Genomic DNA, 23504 nt, shown 5'->3' on the forward strand with positions numbered 1-23504 from the left:
TCAAAGCGATATAAAAAATGAATGGATCAAGAGTGTCCCAGTTATTCAAGGAAGTAGCTGCTGTAAGAGCTTTTTGTGTATGCCCTGGTTTGTCTTTCACAGATTAGAAGTAACCACTAATTCACCTAGTCTTACTGCTGTACATCAGTCATATACCCTTTACCAAATTTCAACTTTGACTTTGGAGTTTTTGTGTGGTTTTTTTGCTGTTCTGGTTTCTTGTTTGTTTGTTGGGGGTTTTTTTCCTAAAAGCATCTATGATGTTTCTTTAGGTAGTCTTCCAGTTGTCTTGAGGTTGCCCTAGCATCTGCCTGCTGCACCATATGCCTTTCTATCTGTCTTTTTTGTTCTAATTATCTGGAGATGTTAGCACATGTGGATAAACTATCTCCCTCACCAAAAAAAAATCCAAGCAGAACACCCCTAAAAAATCACAACAGGGTCTTAACTTAGAGCAGCACACAAATGTATGATCTAATCAGAAATTAACATCAGCTTGTTTTCTTATCCTCCTTAATTTTCTTTCATCTCCATTTTTTACTGTTGTTCATGATTCTTCCTTCAACTACCATATTTTCTCGGAAATACTGCAGTCTTATCTTTTCATCTAATACTTTTCCTTTTGTATTAATCCTTTTTGATCTCTCTGTATTATCTCTTCCTCTTGACTTTGATTCTTTCTTTTCCCTAAATTATTTTCTTGATATTATTTCAATGTTATCTCTGCAGTTTAAGTATAACCATTCCTGTTGCTCAGAAATGAACTAATTATTATATGGGGTTACTTAATGTACTTAGAACACAAGGAACATACTTCTGTTTCATAAATTAAAAGATGCCATATTGTTGTGTGTGTAGTGTGCATTTCTTACCAGTGCTGTTACATGGGAAATAAGTTTTTGGCTGATCTTTGCAAATTGGAGGCAGGGGATGCTCTAGAAGGGAGTTTATTTGGGTTAATAATGCACTGGTTTGGTCCTTTACCATGTTGCTAAAACAAGTTCCTAGTTTTTGCCATGTGTTTTTGAAGGGGGAAGGAGCAGAATAAAGAATTTCTGTTATTAAGGAATTTGGTAAAACATTGCTAAAACACAGGAGAGAGACAATGTAGTAGCCTGAATAAAGATGGCTTCTAAATTCAAAATAAAACCCTAACCTCCCTGTGAGTAAAACAGTTGATCTTTGTGTTGATGCACGATCTTCAATATTTCAGTGAGATTCTTTTTACTGAAGAAAAAACCAAATAACTTGATTATTTTTATGTCTTAGAATTAGAATTTTGAGAATGCCTGCTTGTCTGACATGCTATAAATGCTAGCTTTTGAAAGATAATTTGTTGATACTTTGAAATCTGAGTTAGTACCACAGTTTACACTGTGGAATTTAGTGATTAGGAGGAGAGAGGGAACAAATGCAAAGCTAATCTGTTTTATTACAGGATCTACAAGATGAAGTAAAGCGGGAGAGCAGTAATCTGCAAAAGCTGCAAGCTCAGAAACAGGAAGCACAGGAAATCCTTAATGATCTTGATGAGCAGAAGGCCAAGTTGGAAGAGCAACTTAATGATATCAGGCAGAAGTGTGCAGAAGAGGCCCATCTGGTAAGGTCCAGTGGCTAAGGCCCTTGAAAGAGTAAATGCCTTGTTTTGAAGGACTTGAAATGTTACAGTTATTAGGGCAGGAGAGAAAACTTTAACGAATAAACAGCCTGAATGTGAAGATTTTGTGACAAACAGACATAGGAAATATGTCTCTCACTTCAGTGAATTCCTTATTTAGTATCAGTGTGTCAACAAATACACTGAGATATACTTGCACACAAATAAGGTTAAGTACAAACAAATAATGCAAGAATTATAATGCAATATAAGTGTAAAGAGAAGCACTAATTACTGGGGCTGAATTCATAGTGGTTAAAAAAAATTCTTATGTAGATTTTTTTGTAATATAAAGCTATAGTATTTCTTCAAAGTCTAAAATTATATTTTCAGTATTGGTGAGCAAAACAGCTAGAATACTATGATCTTATTGAGACCAGTAGGTAATTAACCTTTCATTCGGGTATGATTTATAATCTCTGCAATAGCTATGAGGTTTTTACTTTTCCTGGTCATAGATAACAGTATTTGGAAGTGTTGGGTTTTTTTCTGTTTGGCTTTGAAATATTGTTCATGCTTTAGATTGCCATGCTGAAGGCTGAAATAACAAGCCAGGAATCAAAGATTTCAGCATATGAAGATGAACTGACCAAAGCTCAAGAGGAGCTGAGTCGCCTGCAGCAAGAAACTGCAGAGCTTGAGCATTGCATAGAGTCTGGGAAAGCACAGCTGGGACCTCTTCAGCAACATCTGCAGGATTCACAACAGGAAATCAATTCAGTAAGGCAGTGTGAAAGACACCCCCCCCCCCCCAACAAAATATTTTAGCTGACAACCTTTAGTGTGCTTTTTCTTAAGGGGAAGGCATTGTTTTCTTTTTTCTTCACTGTTTGCTCTTAATTTTAGTTGCTTGCCACATGTGTTCTGTGCTAGTAGTTGTCAGGATTCTTAAAGGTTGACTGAAGTCACTCAAGATACTTAATGATTTTTCTCCAAGTTTTTTTAATAAAAAGGGATTAATTCATTGTACTTCATAAATAATTTGTCTTAATGTAATGAATGAAGAATGGATAATGCATGTTTAAATTCTCTATGTCCAGTAGTTACTTAAGCCTTCTTCCTCAGCCATGGCCTGGGGCACGCTCTCACTATGCTTTAATTGATGTGAAGTTGGTATAAAATTACTAATAACATTTACTTAGTGCATTTTGAAGGGGGGAAGTAAAGTGAATGTAAGAATAAATTGAATTGAGACTGGATACTGAGCAGCAGAGAGATGGCTGCACAGGTTTTTAAGCATTGTGCTTTGAAGTGTCTGCTGTTAAAGGAACACTTTTAGCTCCTATCTGTAATCAGTGATTTATTATGACTTCAGTGATTCATTAGCTTGCACACTCTTTCCTCATCGTTCTTCTCCCTCTCTGACTTGCTAGCTGTCTAATACATTAGCCAGAGTCATATTGTTATCAAGTTAAAAACAAAACAAAAAGCCTTCCTATTAACTTTGAACCATAGAAGTGGCTGACTTTGGGGTTGGTCATTTCACACAATTCATGTCTAACTTGTTAATTTTTTCTTAAGACTTCCACTGCTAGTGTTCATGCCAGAACACTTTCTTCTGTTGAAAAGCCTTTATATTCATAATTTTAAAACTTGACTTTGAGGTTTAGAGACTGAGAAGTAAACAAATGGATTTTCCATTGTTTCATCACAGGTAGAGAGAAGGTTGTGATATTTTAATATTAATATACTAGCACAAGGTACTTGCAATAAACAGATTCAAGACTGATAATAAGTGGCTATACTTGACTGTACTACAAACATTTTTATTGTTTTATATCAGTACTCCTGATTTTAATGCTCTTGGCTTACAAATAACGAACAATAGGTGCTTTGGTGCTTTAGGCAAGATTATCTAATGCTTGGTCTGAGATCAGTGTATTTGGAAGACACCTGGTGTTGTCTTTGCTGCCACCTGACTTATGACACATGCAGGGCAATGATAACTAAATATCTGAACTATGTTCATCCTTCTGCATAATCTGCCAAATCCAATAATTCCTTCGTAAGTGGCAGATTGGTTGTAAATGTTTGCTGTGAGGCACTGCATTAAGCATGTTGCTGAAATAGTAACATGTGAATGTAACTGCTTAGGAAGATACACTGTGTATTTTGTAAACCAAAGTCATGTGGGAGAGGATAATAAATTTGTAATTTTCTCTCTTAGAAGATGAGAATTCTGATAAAGCAGCCTTTTTAATTTAGAGTTGAATGTAATTGCAAATACATAATTAAAAAAACCCAACAAACCAACCACCAAAAAACCCCACCCCAGAACAAAACTAAACGAACAAAAACCCCCGAAAGCTCTGCAACTCTTCTTATGAGTTTGAGTAGGAAGAGAGCAACAAGTCTTGATGTTGCAAGCGATACACTGCTTCCTTGGTAGGAGAAGGTTCTCAGGTCTGTCCTTCAACAACATTGCTTCTCTTCTAAATCAGATTTGTGCTTATCTCTCAAATGTCACCCTTTTGATGGAAAGAACATGGGTTTTTATATTTGCTTTTAAAATAAGACTTTCAGACATTGTCCATCTTGTATTTGAGGGGATGATCATATACTAGCTTCTGTGTGCTGCCATACTGATGCATCTACATTTATTTCTGTTTACAGGTGCAGACAAAACTTCTTGAGCTGAAAGAATTGGAAAATAACCAGTTCAGTTGGCACTCTCAGCCACATAATACACTTGTTAATGGAACTGTGGATCATTCTAGTCTTAGCAACAGCAGCAGCGAAACTGCTAACCTTAATGAGAATGCTGAAAGGGAAAGTATAGCAGAAGATGAACAAATAAACAGTGTGTCTCCAGTGAGTAGTGTTTTGCCTGCTTGATCATGATGCAATGCAGCTGTGAAGTTGGAATAAGTTAAGAATGTATCAAGATTGATTATGTTTTTAAACACTTGCGCAAGTGAAATTTCAGAGTGTTTTTCTGAGGGACTATGTTTCCACAATCTGAAAGCTGATAAGCAGAAAAAGAGGCAATTTTAGCTTGGCTGGAAAGTGGCAATAAAATTTTTTCTGTATTTGTTTCCAAAGCAAAATATCATAAATTGAATAGTAGAATTAACATTAAAGGAGAGCAGCTGTCTCCAGTTGGTGCAATAAGAATGGAATAAGGAATAGTACAGAAAATCTAAATTTGTCTTGCTCTAAATGTACCTCCTTATGTCCCAGTAGAGTCTTGATTTTTTTTAAATTTTTAAACTTTCACAGGGTTTATGGAACACTTCAGTATGTTCTATAATAAGTGTAAACCTCTTGAAGTATCCTTTAGTATATTCCTTTAGCTATATAATACTTAAAATTATTTTGTGTAGTCTTCTATTATTTATGGTGAATTGCTTTTATCCTTATATAGATAAGGAATAGTCCTGAAACAACAGCCTCTGTTGTGGAAGAAGAGAAAGAGACCCCAGCTGCCACTACTACCAAAACAGTGAGTTTGTTCAGATTTGGGAGAGGAAAAAGTAAATTAAAAAATCCTGATTAAACTGCTTCAGGCTTGCATCATGCCACTTGCATTATGGTTATAAAACAACAGAGAAATAAAATTGTAACTTCTTACTGTTTTTATTTAGAGTGTGATGGCATGAAAATATTTAATCTCCTATAGCAGGCAGGTTGTTGAGAAATATTTTGGATCTCCATTGATGAATTATGTAGAATTCTAGCTGGTTTTTTCTCAGCTTTAAGAAACTACTAAATGGTAATGCAAGACAATGTAAGTGTTTTCCATCCTTCTTAAAAATTTAATACCTTTCTCTACTTCTTTTGTACTGCCCAGGAAGATCCATTTGATGCTGAATCTCATCCATTGCCTGATCTAGTTTCTGAAGCCAGCTTAGAGTTCTTCCAGTCTGACCCTTTTGTTGGCAGTAAGTAAACCTTTTTATTTAAGTGCAGATTTGCAGAAACAGGTCTTGTATGAACACATCTCAGACTAATCTACACCTTGGAAGTGGTCCTTATAGAATAAATGTGAAGATGATTGAGTGACAGGCGTGTGGATCCAATAGCATTACGAAAATAGAAACTATAGAAATGAGAGTTCCAGGGTGTTTCTCCTTCCTTCATCCTGACTTTCTGATTAGCTGTGAAAATTGCACCTTTTCCTCACCACTCTTCCCCAGTACTGATCTTACCCCCTCCCCCCACCCCCAGTTGCATTTTGGTCTTAAAGGTGTGGGCATACTTGTGATAGATGTGGTGTCACTAATCTAATTTGCAGCACAGATCCACAAACAGATCAACCGAGGGTTCAGTGAGCTGTGGTGTGGGGAGGGTGTGGGTGGTTGAGAATGAATGACTGTGGCCTACTTATGGTGAGTTTGGCACCCAGCAAAAGGTAATGTGGAACTGCACCATCTGTTTGTCTTGTGGAAGTGCTATGCTTTATTTTAAGAACTTCCCACTTACAAATGCTGTTGCTCTGCTTTTTTTCTTTTATGTTGGAAGAAGTGATCAGTCTATATGGAGCTACTTGGAGAAGGGGAGTTAATTTGGACTGACTGCTGAAGCAGATGCTTTCAGCCACATTAATATGATTTTACATGCTTTCAGAATCAACATGGTCTGATCAATTTATTTCATCATTTTGAGAGGAAAATAAGCTAAATTTGTTTCAGATCACTTGGCTTCTGAAAGAATGTCAGTGCAGATTTAATACTTTTAATGAATAAATTAAACTAATTTAAACAGCTTGAATGTTTCTGTGTAGATATTGCTTGATTTTTGTTTATATTGAAGTGGTCCTACTTAAAGCACATGACAAGGCCTTCCTTTCAGAGGAGAAAGGTAGTTCTGCCAAAAAGTAGCCAACCTTTTAGGCTTTGTGTGCTCAGTATGTTTGGGGTAGATACCTACAGCTAAGGGATGACACATCTGTGTGTCTCAGATGTAGATGAGGTACTCCATCCTCCATACATTCAGTACAGAAACGAACACTTAGGAGCTACCATTGATGGCGCCTGTGAGAATTAATCAAAACTGTGACTAAGCTTCTAGTGGTTAGCCTAGATTACTGTGGTGGTAAATACTTCATAATATGGGTGTTTATGAACAACAGCCAGCAGAAATGCATCTTTGAGATGGCTGCTTTTGTGTGTGTTTCATGATGGTAATGAGTTATGAATATTTGTTTCGTCTAATGCTAGCTCTTGTAGTTCCACTGAAAATAGTGAAACTATTCCTCTGAGAGTTATTTAAATTCTAGCTGTAGAAATGAGTTTGTATCCAAAAGACTTCAACTGAGTACATGCTTCATGACAAGTAACTTTTTTTTTAAAAAAAAAAAACAGGTGATCCCTTCAAAGATGACCCTTTTGGGAAAATTGGTAAGTAACTTTGTAACTTCTAATGTGTCTTTCTAAATGATTCCTACTAGGAGAGTATGTGAGGGAAAGTGTCACCACTTTCAGCACAAAAAAATGTGGAAATGACCCCAAAAGTCACCGCAGGATAGATAGATATATGGCAGTAGCAGCTGACCACTTGTGTTAACTTTTCAGAGAAGCACGTTGCCAGTGAACTTCTCTCTTGCTGTTGGAAGTATCCTTAGTTGCAATTTAAATAAGTGAAGGTGGTGAACAGAAGGCCCCAAATTCTTGCTGCCTGTTTTGTATGCAAAGAAGTAAGACTGTATCCTTCTAAAGGCTCTTAACTTACCAACTTTCTTTAGAACTAAATATTGAAAAAGGTGGGAAGTCTCTATTTGGACTGGCTGTATAGGCAATGTCATTGCATTATTTGCTCAGTCCTGAATGGAGTTACTGGTGACAAGAAAGCAAAATGACCAGTAGGAAGGCTATAGCAAACCAGTGTTGAGCACCAAATGCCAAATAATAAAACATCAATTCTGTTTGGGGAGTGAAGGAGAGGAGAGTTCTAAGAAACACTAGGTTTTGTAAAATGCTTCATTTTTAGGGAGCTTGGTTAAAGAACCTATGTGCTTGGATGATTCTGGAGCTGAACCACTGGCACCATCCAAAGTTTTCTTGATGTGCAGAAAATGTTGGCTTGTCTAATGTTTTGAATCACTGAATACAAATTATTCACAGATGAATTTCATACTTCAGAGATCCTTGGTCTTAAATGTGTCACGTTCTTGCAGTATGAAAAAAGCAATAATAATGTTCAGTTTTTAAGATATCAAGCTAAAGTAAAGCTAGCAGAAATGTTAATGAGATCTTTACTTTTTAGATCCCTTTGGTGGTGATCCCTTCAAAGGCTCAGATCCTTTTGCAGCTGACTGTTTTTTCAAACAATCCTCCACTGATCCTTTTGTGACTGCTGGAACTGATCCATTTAGCACTGCAGACAACAGTAATAATAACACAGTAAGTTTAGTAGCATACCTTTTACTTCCTTCTATATATGATTTGAACAAAATAACCTATTTTGTACATTTGGATGTGCCTTGAAAAGCTGATATTCAGAAATCATATAGATAAAAGGTTACCTCTTACCTCATGGCTCTGTCTTGTCTTTTTTGTGTCCTATTTTCTACAAATAGTCACAGATTAAATAGAATTGAAAATAAAAACATTTAAAAAATGTTCCAGTCTGGAGCTTCATTGCTCTATAGATAAGAACATTTGAGAATAATGATCTAAGCTCCATTGGTAGCTGGTGGAACTTACTAAACATTGAAAGAAACAGAAGAATAATCTCACCAAGTTATGTTGAGACTCTTGATTTTTTTGCCTCCAAAGCTTATAGGATCAACAACTGTGTTCTGTATCTTACCTGAAATCTGATGTGTTATGGGGTTTCCCTCTGAAAAGTCAGATTGATCTATAGGTATATCTTGTTTGGGTTTTATTGTGGTTTGGTTTTTTTTTTTGAATGAGTCAGTGAAGCCCTCTCATAATGTGGAGATTCTTATTGAATATACTTCTTTCAAGTGTACTTTGGTGTAACTTTTACCTGTTCACATTATACTGAATGGTTATTGATTAGTCTTGAGCCTATAATAAGGCAGATTTGGGCATGAAACCTTCTCTGATGTAGGATAAAACGTGATGAAGATGAGGTAATACTTAGGGCTGATAGACAAACAGTTAAGAAGCTGAAATTCTTCATTTTGAAAGTTTGTCTTCATCCTTTTGCCATCTCCTTTCCTTCTCAGTGCTGCTTTTGTTCATGCCTTGCTTCCAGTTCTGTGTGTGTATAAAATATGTGTATACATATATAAAAATTAAAGATACATGTGGGTTAGGAAGCTAGTTAAGTGGCTGTAGAGTGTGCCTGGTGCAAACCCACAGCAGCCAAGGTAGAAGTCACTGCACCTAGCAGAGGTGTTCTTGTCCTTCTATGTGGTGTGCATATTATATAGATCTCAGGGTCATAGTACACACCACAACCTACACCTCCAACCTTAAAAACTAGATCTTTCAATACTTAGCACACTATCCTTTTCCAAGTCTTGATATTCTGATATAACCAATTCTTGGTCATATTAGTCTGATAATAAGAGAAGTACAGAAGAGAATAAAAAAAAAAAAGGGGGAGGGTCAGAGCTGTGATGTGGGATTAGCAGTGGATTCTTGAGACTTGTATTTCTGAACTGAAGTTAAATTATGCATTCATCTTAAATGCTTTACTACACCTTTGTGGTGTTGATATCTTGTAGTTGTATCTTCATTAAGATGGCTCTAGTTGTAGAAATCTGAGACCAAAATGAGTGGTAGATATTCTTAAATTTTGCATTAGTGGTAACAAAGTATGCTGCACATATACTGTACCTTTTTTCCATCCTTCGGAAGTATTCATCACTGTTTGGAGGAGGAGTTTCTGTTAACAGACTTGTTTACTGATGCTGATAAAATATTTCGAAAGTAGCTTTTATCTTAAAACTTCTGAACTAAAATAAATTGTGATTGTATTCTTAGAATGAGGAATCTTTTAAGCTGAAAAACAAATTTCCCTCCAAAGGAATTTTTTATTTTAGACAGAGATATCGAAGAAGAATGACCCTTTTGCTCCTGGTGGAACAACTGTTACTACATCAAATGATCTAGGTAAAAGTAGATTATACACATTGGACTTCTTGGGTTTTATTTTTGTTTAGAAATTGAAGTAAGCAAAACCAATCTCTTAACTGAATTTGTGATGGAGTATTTTAGGGATTTCCTGTGTTTTCTGAATTTTTCTGTAAAGTATGACATAAGGTGCAAGTTTGCAGCAGAGTATTTTTATAAAACAAAATGGTTTCGTTATCTGTAGTGCATATCACTGAAGACTGATTCTGCAAAAATGTTCCTCTGCCTTACCTAAAACTGGTAAAATATCCTGATCTCAGTGTTTGGACTGTCTGAATGGTACTGCTTCTCATTAGGGTTGTATTTAGATATTTCATGTTACTTTCCAAGTAGCATACAAGATAGCTTTGTACTACGAGAGGAGATGTGGGGTAGAATAATTACTTCATCAAGACTTGTTGAAGTTTGCTCCTTTTGTTTTGCTATCACCCTCTCTCATCTGAGAGCTATAGATGTTTTAGGGAAGACTCTAATCACCTGTTTTCCCAAGTTGCAGTGACAAGTGATAATCCAAAACGTGAATCCACATGTTATGTCGTATTGTAAACCTGTTTAGTTTAATTATAGGAAAAAAAATGCCATTTTATAGAGATACAGAAGCGAGTGTTGGTAAGGACAGTGCATGTCTTGCTTTACATTAGAAGAGCAGCTTTTACATATTTTGAGGCACATAAGAATGAAAGGGTACTGTTGAATTAGACTGAGGTGATAGGAGGCTTAGATACTTTATTCCTCAAGTGGGCCTACAGTCAGAAGTGAGCTCGTGTTCATCCTCAAATATATATATGTCTGTGTATGTATATTTATGGGTGTATGCACACAAAATTACCTCTGTGTATACATACACGTATGTATCTCACCAGAACATCCAATAGTATGGTTATTTGATACTTTCAGTGGAATTCAACTTTTTCTATGTAGGAAACCAGAATACCAGTATTTCTTTTGAGAATTATTGTTCTTAATCTGTAGTTGACACTTAGAGCTTTTGTAAAAGCTGCTTAATAACTTTAAAGCACCCACCTCATAAAACATTTCACTTGCATTAGTCTATGCTGCAAATATGTAACAGTTGCTTTTTTGTTGTGGGATTTTTTTTTTTTTCAGTCTCTTTCATATTTAACCTTTAATCTCATTTTGTTTACTTGATTTGTGTGTATTTAGCTACAGACCCCTTTGCCTCTCTCTTTGGAAATGAATCCTTTGGAAGTGGCTTTGCTGACTTTAGTATGCTGTCAAAGGTAATATGAAGCTACTGCTACTCACAGAAGATGCATGAGACTGGAGTGAGAAGACAGAGCTTACTCTCTCTACCAACAGTTTCATTGCAGTTTTGTCACTACTAAAAATTTATAATGGCTGACCTTCTTGACAAAGAGGTCTTCATAGTAAATTGTCCTGCAATTCCACTGTGAAGAACACAATGTAATCTTTGTGGCTTTACAAGTATTTTCTCTATATTTGAAGTGATATTATAATATTTTTTAAGATTTGTTGAGTTTAACAGCAGAAGTATTACTTTTGCATGTGTAACTATACTCAACTTTATATTGCTGTACACACTAAGCATTCCTGATTTTTCTTTATTTTCAATCTCCTGGAGTATGTGGATGATACGTGGAGAGAAAAAAAAAAAAAAAAAGTATTTTCTTTTGTCTTAGCCCAAACTTTAAGTTCTAAATAAATACTGCATTATTTGAAAAGAAGGGAAAGTATAGTAGAATTGCACTGAAAATGTGTATGTTGCTGTTTTCTTTGTTGAAGGCCAACAATGAGGATCCCTTTAGCTCTTCCACATCGGGTTCTGTCAACAATGTGATCATAACAAAAAATTTATTTGAGGAACCAGCAGCTAAAAATGAGGATGTTCCTCCTGCATTGCCCCCTAAAACAGGAACTCCCACAAGGCCCTGTCCACCACCACCTGGTAAGAGCTGATATTGTGATGTTGTTAACAATTAGCTGCTTCAATATTGGCGGTGGGACAATTATTATGAGGGGATGGTGAAGTGTCTGAATCTAGAATGAATGAGCAAGATGTGAAACAAGTCTGTTCCGTATCTCTTGGTAGTTTCCTCAAGGTTAAATTTTGCATGGTGTTTGGGATCATTGTTTTTTGAAGAGAGGAAGGATTTAGAAAACAGGAAAATAGAGTTATTACAAGTATCTGCAAAAACATAGTATGGCTGCAAATTAAATGGGTATTAAAGTGATACATTGTGAATCTTGCTTAAAGTGAAATTTCAGTGTGTTTTATGTATTGCAAAACCTCTAGTATTAATGCAAAATGAACTAAATAGGGTTAAATGACTGTCTCAGTTTTTCAGATTAACTTTTTCCAGGTGGCCTTGCCAGAGGTCTGTAGTAGTAAACCTAGCCAAGGTAATAGTAATAAACCTGTTTCGTATGTTGTTTTCTGTTCGGTGATAGCTGGGTCCTCTGGTCCATGACACAAACCACTCTGCTTTCCAGAGAAGGCCATGATTATCAACAATAACACCTTCTTGTGGTTGCAATAAGCCCATCTTACAACAGACTCCTCACTCTCAGGTTTTTTTTTTTTTGCATAGATCGGAAAATATGTTGCTAGTATTTCTTCTTAAGTTTCTCTCCTTTGTGTCATTTTCTTTAAAAAGTTAACTGCATCATTTTTTCATTATTGCACTATATGGATGAATCTTAAGGTGTTTTGGAAAACTGCAGCGTGAAACTTAATCATGTATTCATCGTTTTCCTCAAAACAAGGGGAACACAGTAAATGTAGGAGTATTGATACTAAAGTTTAAACTCAGCTGTTCAATTTCTATGTTGATGTGAGATCTGGTTCATGCTTATGACTTGCAAGTAATCAGTTTCATTGTAAATAACATTAAAACAGCTGACATGACAAGTGATGATAATTTGAGTGTGTGATAGTATTTCCTCTTATGGTGGTATTTACTAAAACAAAAAAAGGATTTCTGACTTCATTGTATGGGAGAGGCTATGACATGGTGTACAGATTCTCTTTTAGAATGCAAGCTTCTAGTGGTGGAACAGCAGCATCCTTATCAATAGATGACTGGAGAAAAGTGGCCTGTTTCGATTTGCACATATTAAAAATGATATTGTGGTTATCTTGATAAAAATTCCCAATAAATTATTTTCCTAATGGAGATACTTAACTGTATTCGGTTTTAATTACTCCCGTGATCTGATTCAAAACAAGGGAATGCTTTTTCAAAGAAATACCCCAAAATCTTTCTCTTAATTCTTCACTCTACTGGAAAGTGTGCAGTAGGGCTGTTTGCTTGCCTCTGAAATCCGTTGCCTTTCTAGATACTGATAAGCACCCTTATTTCATTATTTTTTTGGACAGATTTGGAGATTGCATACTTCACATTCTTATGCTAATTAATCTTTCCCATGTAAAAATAAAATTTCCTAGATGTGGGACAAGCAGCTTCAAATGTCATTACTCAAGAAATAGACGTGAATTGTTTGCCAGTAATAGAAGATCATCAGTGAGGGAGAGCTATCATGGCAAAGTTCTCTGCGAAGTGTCTAAAAAAAAAAAAAAAAAAAAAAAAAAAGTCGTCATATACTCCCGAGGGGGTATTCTCTGCCAAATTAGAATCTCTTTTGGTCTATGAAAGAAATTTTAGACTAACTTCCAACAGTGATATGCAAAATAAGCAGCCCTCTGGTTCGATTCTGCAGTTTTAATCTAAAATGGCAACAGAAGCAAGTTTTAAAATATGACCGTTGTAAGTGTTGAACCGCTTACAGAACCTGCTAGTGGAATTCAAGAAACTGCAATGAAACCTTTTCTGTAAGCAGTAACATATGGAGAGAATGGTGGGATGAAATTCAGTTCAACTGTTCTTGGAAGTATTTGGGTTAATGTCCTTAAAGGTGTTGAAAGCTGACTGGGGTTAAGCTGAAAATAAAGAACAAGATAAGTGGGGGCTTGGGCCTGACTGTTATATCTGCAGCTACTTAGGCAAGGATTAACAAATAATTAAGCCTGTGATTACTTGGTGTTATACTCCTTCATTCCCTTAGTTTAAAAATTACAGAAATTGCAGGTGTTAGCATACTGAGAGGACATGGTGTTTTGAAGATTTAGAAACCTATTTCTGGTCTCTGAATGAAATTGTGTTAGCTGATCCAAACAAATAATAAAACAGCCTTGCTGGAATTATCATGGACAGTTGGTAAGCAGAAGAAAAAAATACTGTGCTAACAGAATAGGGGCTCAAAACTGCTAGAAATTCTCTTCCTGAAACAGTTAATTAGTACACAACTGTGTTCTTGAATCATTAACATACATGTGTTCCTTTTTATCTGGTTATGCTTTAAGAAGCTATGGACCATACCCTCATTTTTTAAATTGGCAACCCTTCCTCTGAAGTCATTGCAACTCCACTAGTTTACTAGAAGAGGTTGCATTCCAAGTAGCTTTTGAATTTGTTTTTTTTACTATTTTTGGCATGTTATTACCTGCTATCTTAAATTCATTTTAAATTCATTTTGATCTAAGGGAAAAGACCTATCAATCAAATAGACTCTTCAGATTCCTTTAAACCGAGCGATCCATTTCAGCCTTTCCCCACCCCAGACATTCCCAAAGAACAAGAAGCAGATCTATTCTGTGATCCATTTGCTCCCACCAGCATCAGTAAAGAGGCTGACCCCAACAATTTTGCAAACTTCAGTACTGTGAGTAAACACTTTTTACATTTGTTTCAGTATAATGACAGCTTTGAATTGTTCACACTGAAGTCTTCAGTCTAATTTAAAATATTAAAACATATCCCATGTACAAAAGGGATACCACTTCTAGTTAAAACAGTATTTACATTTAGTTTACAGCTGAGGCTGTCCTAAAACAAATACTGCAAAATGTTAATGTTTAAATTGCATTGCTTTTGTGATTTTTTTTTTTTATAAAGCCTCCTAGCTTTTAGAAAATAGAGCTTTTAAAATATCTGTATTCTAGGGATTATTCATTTTATCAGAGCATGCAGCAGATTTAAATTATCTATCTATAACAAGCACACTGTTAACTATCCAATTAAAAAAAACCAAAAGGTGTGACTTTTAATTTAGCTGTCACTGAACCATTTGGTCATAATTTCAATGTACTGAAATATCGATAAACAGCCTCATAACGGTGTATGTTAATGAAATATAATTTGGTGAGTTTTGAATGGCTAGTAAATTCCAGACTTATGTACAATGAAGTAAAAAGTAGTAAGTGTCTCTTTATAACCAGAATCCATTTCATAGAAGTCGTGGTGTCCAAGCAGTAGAAGCAAATCTAAAGGTTTGTGCATGCCTATATTTTTTTTTAGTTTTGAGCTTTTGCAAATAGGGGTTTTGAAAGGCTCATCTCACTTTCAAGCTTGATACCTGTTAAATGCAATTTGCATTTACAGTATCCTGATCATACTGCTTTTTTTTATTTTCAGGCCTAATAAACTGTGTGCTTGATTGAAGTAAACTGAGGATTGACGGGCTCTCAAAATTGACTTGCACTGGTTGATGTGTTTTGTAGCATGATAATTTCTGAAATGCTGTTATTGATCACTGTTACTAGATAGAGGGACTGAGAAGCCAGCTTGCAGAAGAGATTGTGAAATGTGGAGGAGAAAGCAAAAATGTTCATTATCTTTATGAAGGAAAAAGTGTTCTTTTCCAGCTGCAAGTACTGAAAATACTAAGTGAACTATGGAGAAAACTCAAGCTTTTCTACATTTATTTCCTAAAGAAGCAGCCCAAAGCAGAAACTAACTGGAGTATATTATGATAACCATTTCAGGCTTAACACTGGGACATTCATGAAGACATGGGTTTCAACTATCTCTTAGTTTTTCTGCATGCTGACTAGAAACAAACTTTATCATAATCTTTTGTATTTTATTTAATACCCTTAACTGTCTCCTGATTTATAATCATTGTATCAGAAATTTAGTTCACATTCTGTTCACATCAATTTACATGGAAAGAATATGTTCCTTTTTTTTTCCTCTTGTATCATGCTGACCTTTCTCTATATTATTACTAGGCTTCTGACTGTACGGTTACCTTATTTTGCTGCTGCTTGACAGAAGTATTTTTCATCTGCACAATTAAAAACAGTCATTCTATAGCTAATTTTTGCAGTCATTGTCACCTGGAAAAATCATCTCTAATGAAAGAGTAAATCAGGATGTCCCACAGTGTGGATAGGGGTGTATTTTGCAGAATGTTCTCCTGATTTATTCAAATTTTTTCTTATATAGACTGGTTTTTATGCAAAACAGTTTGAATTTAAATTATAGCACTTTCTGCTCAGTAACTTTTTGAAACTTACTACTGAATTTTGAAACACTGCATATTTCATAAAAATACATCATAAAAATACATCAATTGGATGGCTTCAGTGCAGTTCTTAATAGTTAAAGCTTAGGCTCAACTAATCTTAATAGTGTATTAAAATTTTAAAAGCAAGTAATATTTGAAGACTAGAATTTATACATTTTCAAAAACAGTAATTGTCCCTTAAACCAAGGACTTGGACTGTATTAGTTATCATTGTATTATTAATCTGGTTTTATTTTGTCTTTTAAAAATGCAGTATTCTACTGAGGAAGACATGATTGAATGGGCTAAGAGGGAAAGTGAGAGAGAAGAGAAAGAAAGATTGGCAAGACTAAAACAGCAAGAGCAAGAAGACTTGGAACTGGCTATTGCACTCAGTAAATCTGAAATATCAGAAGCATGAAGTTTAGAATAAGATTTTGTCTTATGTCAACTGTTTTGTCCCTTTTCATGAGTTCCTAACCTATTTAAATGTTAATCAGAAAATACATATATCCAAGAAACTATGGAAAGTTTTAAATTTCCAAAAGTGTTGTGAATGTTTCTGCTAAATTCAATCCTTTTGGTTATTGTTTGAATAACTGTTAAGTTTAACATTCAATTTTTCTCGAGTTTTCAGGAGAACAAAGTACTTTTCCCAGCTGTAAGCAAATCAGTTTAAAATGCAGCTAGTGAGATTGTAGTTTGACTGTAATCTGTCAGCAGTTGGTAATTGAGCATAAAGTGAACATGGCAATTATTCTGCCATGGCTGACTGTCCCCCATCAAGCAGTTAGTCATTTGAAACCCTTTATCCTTCTAAAGAGATTTTAGTAATGCCAGAGTTGTGGAGTGCTTTATTTTATATGTATGCATATAGATTTTTCTCTTCATTGAAGATTCTACGTTTGGTTTTGAAATAACAATCTTCATGGAGTCTAAGAAAGAGTGTGTCTTTCTGAAACCTTTAATGCTTTTCTTGCATGGTCATAGGTTTTAAGACAGACCTGTTACTTTGTTTTATAAAGCAATTAAGTTGAAGATTCATGTGCATTTGCTGTTGGCCAAGATGACTGTCAAGTTATGAGACCCCACTGCTATTTGAGCCACTTTTGCTTGTGAAATATGCAGCTGAACTGGCAAGTTAATAAGTTCAATTTGAAATAGGAATGAGAATAGAAAGAAAAAACAGGTAGTCTGATATTTTTTTTTTTTAAAAAAAAAACCACAGTTGTTTTCTGTATATGTAATTTATTGAATGCCAACTGATAGTTGCACCTTAAACTGAATGATTTCTTTATGGTCACTGAGTCAGAGTAGGATTGATAGAATGTTAATGGAAATAACTTAATGAAAATAACTTATTGTGTGTTTTGAAAGAACTCTATTCTGGAGAATCAGTTTCATTAAAATAATTCCAAAAAGATTAATGTTTTGCCCTATCTAAGAAAAATGGATGACAGCAGCATAAACATCGAGATTTATTTTTTTTTCTTGCACTTTTAACCTGTGGTATTTCTGTTGAGGAAATTGAAGTGTTTCAACACAGCACTGGGGGGGAAAGGGGGAGAACTCAGCCATGCTTCAGTATATTTAAGCTTTTCCCATTACCTATCAGTGCTGCTGTTGCACAAGTTTGAGGGTAGTTTTCAATTTTTCAGGAAAAATGGTAACCTGACTGAGATGGTTTTTCTTTTGCACTGGGAAATGAGCATTTAAACACCTGCTCAAAAAAAGTTACTTAAAATTTTGCAAGTATTAAATAGTTATAACTTATCTATACATCTTTGTAATGAGTGTACACTAATCTTGCAAATCATATGCTTAACTGGATTACATAGTTTCTTATCTTTTGTTAAAAATGTATACTCAGTGGACCAACACAATATTATATGTATATATTATATATATATTCCTGCTTTCCTTTACGGAATTTAAAGTTTTGAGTCATTTGATGTTACATTTCATGTTACTGACTCTGACTATAGTACTTTTACTCAGACTACCAACAAACCACTGCTGTGAGCTAAATGGCATTACTTTATGAAGTTTTAACTGTTTTTTTTTTTAAAAAAGACTTGTTCAGGTGGGATTAGCCTCTATTTATAGACTTCCCTTTTGTTTAAAAATTCTAACAATAGCCTGTAATTATGAAGAAATAAAGTTTAAGTACATAAGTGTGAACTGTTCGACTACTTTTTCAAAAGGGTGCTGTGAGCTGTAAAGCAACCTGTAAAGGTAATACAAACAGTATAAAGTATTCTGATTGTAGTCTGATGGGAGTGGGTTAATTTTCAGAGAAAAATGTTGCCGGAATCTTGAGGTTAGCTGAAGTGCACACTAATCCCAGCTGTCACTTGCTTTGTTAGGAGTTGTGGCAGCTTTAAAGAAATATCAGACTACTCTTGTCCAAGTACTTTTGCCTGCACAAGGGTCACAGAGCCCAAATGTTTAAGATTTATCTGTGAATATATGTAAGCATCCTCTACTGGCTGCTGTCAATATATAGAGGTTAAGAGAGATTTAGTTTGACCCAACTTATATGATTCTTCTAAATATGTCTGTCAGCATAATGTCTCCTTCATGTTAAGGCATAGACTGCTTGGTCAGAGGTTTAGGAATTCCAGAACCATTTACCATGTGTCTTTGACCCTTTTGTTACAGTAGTGCTAGGTTTTAATATACTTAGATAAGTGGACCCAAATCTCTTTGCCTGTTTGCTTTTAATGAGACATCAGTTGCATTAGGCAACGTAGTATCTTCATTAATTTTATGAGGTTCACACACATTTTTGAGGCTATTTGAAACCTCCTGCAGGCTGTCCATTTTTTTTTCCCTTTAAGTCTTCTGTCAAGTTTCCATCTTGGGTGCGCTTCGTCTCTGACTGCTGCTTTCAATGGTCTCCACCCTCCAAATTGTGTGCAGTCCATTTAACTTGATCGTGAAATTGAAGATGGGTGCTAATCATCTTGAATAATTTGATACCCTCTTTTCACTGTCTGTCTTTAATTTCCTATACTGTGAAGTTCTTACTGTCATGTAAAAGTTTCTATTGCATTCACAGAATACCATTCCTCTCAAAAGATTGAAGAGGTTATCTCATGTCTAGCAGATGAATTGGCCACTTGACAGTTACATTTCCAATGCAAGTTATCTGGAGCAATTTAACTAGAAACTGTATTGGAGGAATACTGGGGATTAATGGTAAGTCTATTATATCACTGTGAAGTACTGACATGGAATAAAATGGCAGCAAAGGTGCTTACTGAAGGAACTGACATACCAGGTTGACTTTAAGTGCAGTTCTCTAGAAAGCTGTCTGCTTCAGCACAGTGGACTTTAAGCCAGAAGACTTGATGTGATACTAACCCTCCTGCTTAATACTTAAAAGCTGTTGTTAGACCTCAGTATTGGACTTACCAGTTTCTTTGGTTTACATGCACTTCCTTGCCATCCGTTGCCACACGCTATGTCTCACCTCTTCACAGAAATAGCATCCAGCTGTCAGAACCGTGTTGCCTACTGTTGTTTCCCCCACTAACTTCTCAACAGTTTCATTTAGCTACTTAAATATAAATTGACTGTTTCGAAACTTGAATATTTAGCAAAACTATAATTTTAGTACTGGAATGTTTTAGTCATGCTTTAGCCTGAATCTTCAAAGTGATTTGTGTGCGTGAATGTGCAACCTCATGTTTTTCCAGTAGTGATAGAATGGTATTTTTAGATAAAAAATGGTTTCAGATAATATAGAGCATACAGGTTTAATTTATAAAAGGGTAAAATTGGAAAAGTAACATATCTGTTCAAAACATTGGCAACTAAAGTCATATGTCTTCTCTTTATGGAATTCCATATCATGTCAGTGAATACTCCTGAATTTAGTTCCATTGTTTGAGTGAACATGAAGGTTGACTTTCAGATGCATCTGTTTTTTTTATTATAAGAGGGAAGAGGATTTGTCAGCATTGTGCAATTATAAAACACAAGACAATGTCAAATTAAAAGCAGATAGTCAACAGTTTATACTGGAAGTAGGCAGTAATTTTCCCTAATTGAAGATTTTTCTTGATTCAAATTTGAGATTTAACCTTTCGGTGGGTAGAGTGGAGTTTTAGTTACTTATACGAGTGTTATTGAACTCCTGAACTCTCTGCAGAATAACTTGTGTATTGTCTTTCCTTGTTGGCAGCAAGGTGTAGGTATTAAAACTTAAAGGCGGGAGAGGAGGGGGAAACAAAACCAATCTCTGAAGCAGTGGCTAAGGGTATAACTACCAGCTGGGGAGAGACAGACTTTCCAAGCTTGTAGCACCTAAGCATTAGTGCAACAACCACACAGTCCTCACATCTTTCTGCCCTAATGATACCTCTGTTACTCACAGTACCAGTCAAATTCTCAAGCTACTCTAACAGCTAGAAAACTTGTGTTTCCAGAGAGCTCTGAGACTACAATGAAAGCTGCCATCTGCACTCACTACAGAACTGTAACTCGGTACCCATGCAGGGAGGGAAGACAGCATAATGTTAAGGAATTTCTTATGTGAAGAAAAGTCACTGAAGGAGGAAAAAAAAACAAACCAAACAACTTTCCTCTTGTGCTTACAGACTGATAGATGAGTATGAGAATTCCTTGTTGCGGGTTTTTGTGGGAAGCTTCACAGAAAATTTTGGCTTGTATCTTAGCCCAGAAAAGATGGGAAGGAACTCTTAATTTGTCAGGTGACAAGCCATCAAGTCTAGGTCTGTAATATCCTGAAACAGAAGTAATTTTCATCCACAGTGTGTTTAAAGAAACATGAATAACAAAATACATAAATAATACCAGCTGCATTGTCCTTCCTTGCTCAGAATACTTAAGAATTCCTGTTGTGCTAAAAATGAGAGCTCCAGAGCTGCTAGGACCTTAGATTTTAAACTGAAAACAAAAAGTGTTAGTTTTTAAAGCAGGTGATCAGGTAGCTGGCTGATCGAGGGGAAAAATGCTGTATTGTTTGAATGTGTATTCAAGAGGTCAGGATGTTGTTTCTAGTTATCTCCTGATGATTTATTAAATGATTTTGGACAAACCACTTCTTAATGCTAATGTTTCCTGTTTTCTAAATGACAATGGGTCTGATAGTATTTAGACAGACAATCTTGTGCAGAGTAAAAGGAATTTTACCTCATTTTATTTGTGTGTATCCTATAAGTAGGAGAGAGGTTATAAGGTGTTTTCTCATCTGTCGGTATGAGCAACCAATTGCACTCCAGGACTATACAAATAACCAGAAGTAGATTAAGAATTTGACAGAAGTGCTGCTTTGAACATGATATTTTCTTGAGGATTTAGTGTGCTGATACCACAGGGTGAAATTCTTACCTTTTGACTTCAGAGGTCTGTCCCAACTGGCACTGGCTAGCAAGAGATCCTTGTAACAACACTGCCTGAAAACCGTCAGCTGTCTCGGTTTTGTATCTGACAGCACGCAACTCAATAAAAGGATTCATCCTGATCCACTTAGACTGATTTTCCTATGTGGACAGATTCATTATTTATTCTGTTGAGATTGTGTAGCATTGAACAACTTGCATTCAAAGCCAAAAGATTTTTAGGATTGTTTTCCACACAATGCAGTCTCTCTTGAGATGTTCCCTGAACAGGTGTGGCCACTTATACAGAAAAAATTAATTTTAAAAAGCCCAATGGATTCTTAGGTAAAATCCTTCTTGTCAATTTTTTTTTTTAAATACTTATCTGAAGCTCTGTTAATACCTCCTTATTCTTAAATGCTCTTCTGTAATATTAACTACAGTCTGAATTCCAGACAGTTCTGAGGGGTTTGGAGTATGAATCCTATTTTGGGCCCACATCCAGTAATAACTTTGACTGAATAAATAACTTGGTTGAGGTTCAAACTGGTGGTCCGGAATCAAAAAACTGTGTGTAAAAGTACCAACTGAATGTTAGTTGTAGATTTAAATTATCTAATTTTCCTTAATGTGCTATCAATTTATCTTTAAATATTTATTTTACTGTCAGATATTAAAAGCATAACTGTTCTGTTCAATAACTAATTTGAACTGCAGGTAAGCTAATGATGCAAATCTGTCCTTATGTTTTAGCCTTTTCAACTTTGTCCCTACAACACAGAATTCCTGAAAGTTGTAAAAAGCAGTTTAGAGTATATTCTAGGGTGGTGACTAATAAAAATGTTTTGGGGTTACATGTGACTGGCTATTGAAAATGGGTTGTATCTAAAGCATAGAACTACACAGGAAGTCTCCATTATGAAGGCTGTGAGCTAGAGTGTACGAGCTTCACAATTCAAAAAACTAAATAACAGGTATTTCATGCTGAAAAACTTGGTTTTGCATCTGCACCAAAATAGCTCTGTGAAGGTACTTGTCGCCACTCCTCACAACATCTCTCATTGATATAAAATGTTTCATTTAACTAAGACAATGATGAATTTTTGCCTGTTGTCAGACTAAAGAATCACTTTCAAATTGATCAAATGTGCTCTCTTCAGTCTTAGCTTCTCTCTCTCGATAGCTGCACCCCGTGCACTGGAGTGTGAGGCAGGCCTGCCGCCTACTTCTCGCTCTACACATCACGAACCACATTGTCAGTGTTCAGCTAATAAATTCTTTTTTTTTTTTTAACCTTATACGCCCACTGTTCTCATTAATGTGCTCATTGTTTCTTCATGTCAACCAAGTCCTTCTGTTTGTCCTGCCACTCCCTTGGCCATGTGTACCTTTACCTTCCTTCCCCCTATTAATTTCCTTCCACAAACTCCTTTCTTTTGTTAATCTCTTCTGAACTGTGATCCCTTTAACCCTGAAGCTGCATGACTGATAGGATTATAATATATGTAGTGGCCAAATTAAAACATCTCTATTTGTAATTTCAGTTGGTTTAGGTTTTTTTAACTATGTACTCTACATAATTTGTTCATAAACTGATAAATTTGAAATGTAAGCACTGTTGGGTGTTACTCCTTTTGTACTGACCATTGTGTTTTGGGGTGGAGGGCTCCACCAAGGCAAACACTTCCTTGGACGCAGGCTCTGAGAGCTAGATGTGGCTAAAACTCAGCTAAATGTGAATTATGTTTTCCTCCTGATTTTTTTTTCAGGAGGAATTAATGACTCTAATTCTAGCACATGATGATGATAATAATGCGGGCCTCCCTCTCAGCTGTTCTGGGCTCCCGCCAGGCCTCCCTTCCCTCAGTTTAACAGCTGCCTGACCCCCCTCATCCCTTACAGCCGAGCCCCCACTCCTGCACCAGCGACACGCCCAGGTGCCGCCGTTTTTACCGCGTTATCCCCGTCCCCCCCGCGGGTTGCCGCGGTCGGGGCAGTCCCCCTGGCCCTGAGGGCGGAGGGGCGGGCGCTGCCGCCGCAGCCGCTCACCTGCGGGGGCGGCCCCTCCGCCCGGGCCCGGCCCTGCCCGAACATGCGCCGAGGCTCGCCGCTTGCCGCCGCTTCACA

At 36.1% G+C, this 23504-nt stretch overlaps 1 protein-coding gene across 6 annotated transcripts in view; it reads left to right on the top strand.

Annotated features, from left to right (window-relative positions):
• The window catches only part of EPS15 (epidermal growth factor receptor pathway substrate 15), a 72603-nt gene extending 54393 nt beyond the window's left edge, over window positions 1-18210 (top strand). For 3 of the 6 annotated variants that reach the window (XM_074832050.1, XM_074832051.1, XM_074832048.1), the window contains 12 exons: window positions 1439-1600; window positions 2180-2377; window positions 4271-4468; window positions 5022-5099; window positions 5448-5538; window positions 6961-6996; window positions 7862-7998; window positions 9612-9681; window positions 10867-10943; window positions 11467-11629; window positions 14225-14403; window positions 16304-18210. In XM_074832050.1, the coding sequence (XP_074688151.1) occupies window positions 1439-1600; window positions 2180-2377; window positions 4271-4468; window positions 5022-5099; window positions 5448-5538; window positions 6961-6996; window positions 7862-7998; window positions 9612-9681; window positions 10867-10943; window positions 11467-11629; window positions 14225-14403; window positions 16304-16450 (1536 nt within the window). In that variant the 3' untranslated portion in view covers window positions 16451-18210. Of the gene's footprint in view, window positions 1-1438; window positions 1601-2179; window positions 2378-4270; window positions 4469-5021; window positions 5100-5447; window positions 5539-6960; window positions 6997-7861; window positions 7999-9611; window positions 9682-10866; window positions 10944-11466; window positions 11630-14224; window positions 14404-15155; window positions 15836-16303 lie in introns of those variants that run through there. The other 3 variants (XM_074832049.1, XM_074832052.1, XM_074832053.1) reach the window with 3 other exon arrangements.
• The last annotated feature ends 5294 nt before the right edge of the window (window positions 18211-23504 follow it).

This window comes from Strix aluco, chromosome 8 (genome assembly GCF_031877795.1).
Source record: "Strix aluco isolate bStrAlu1 chromosome 8, bStrAlu1.hap1, whole genome shotgun sequence".
Taxonomy (NCBI): Eukaryota; Metazoa; Chordata; class Aves; order Strigiformes; family Strigidae; genus Strix; species Strix aluco.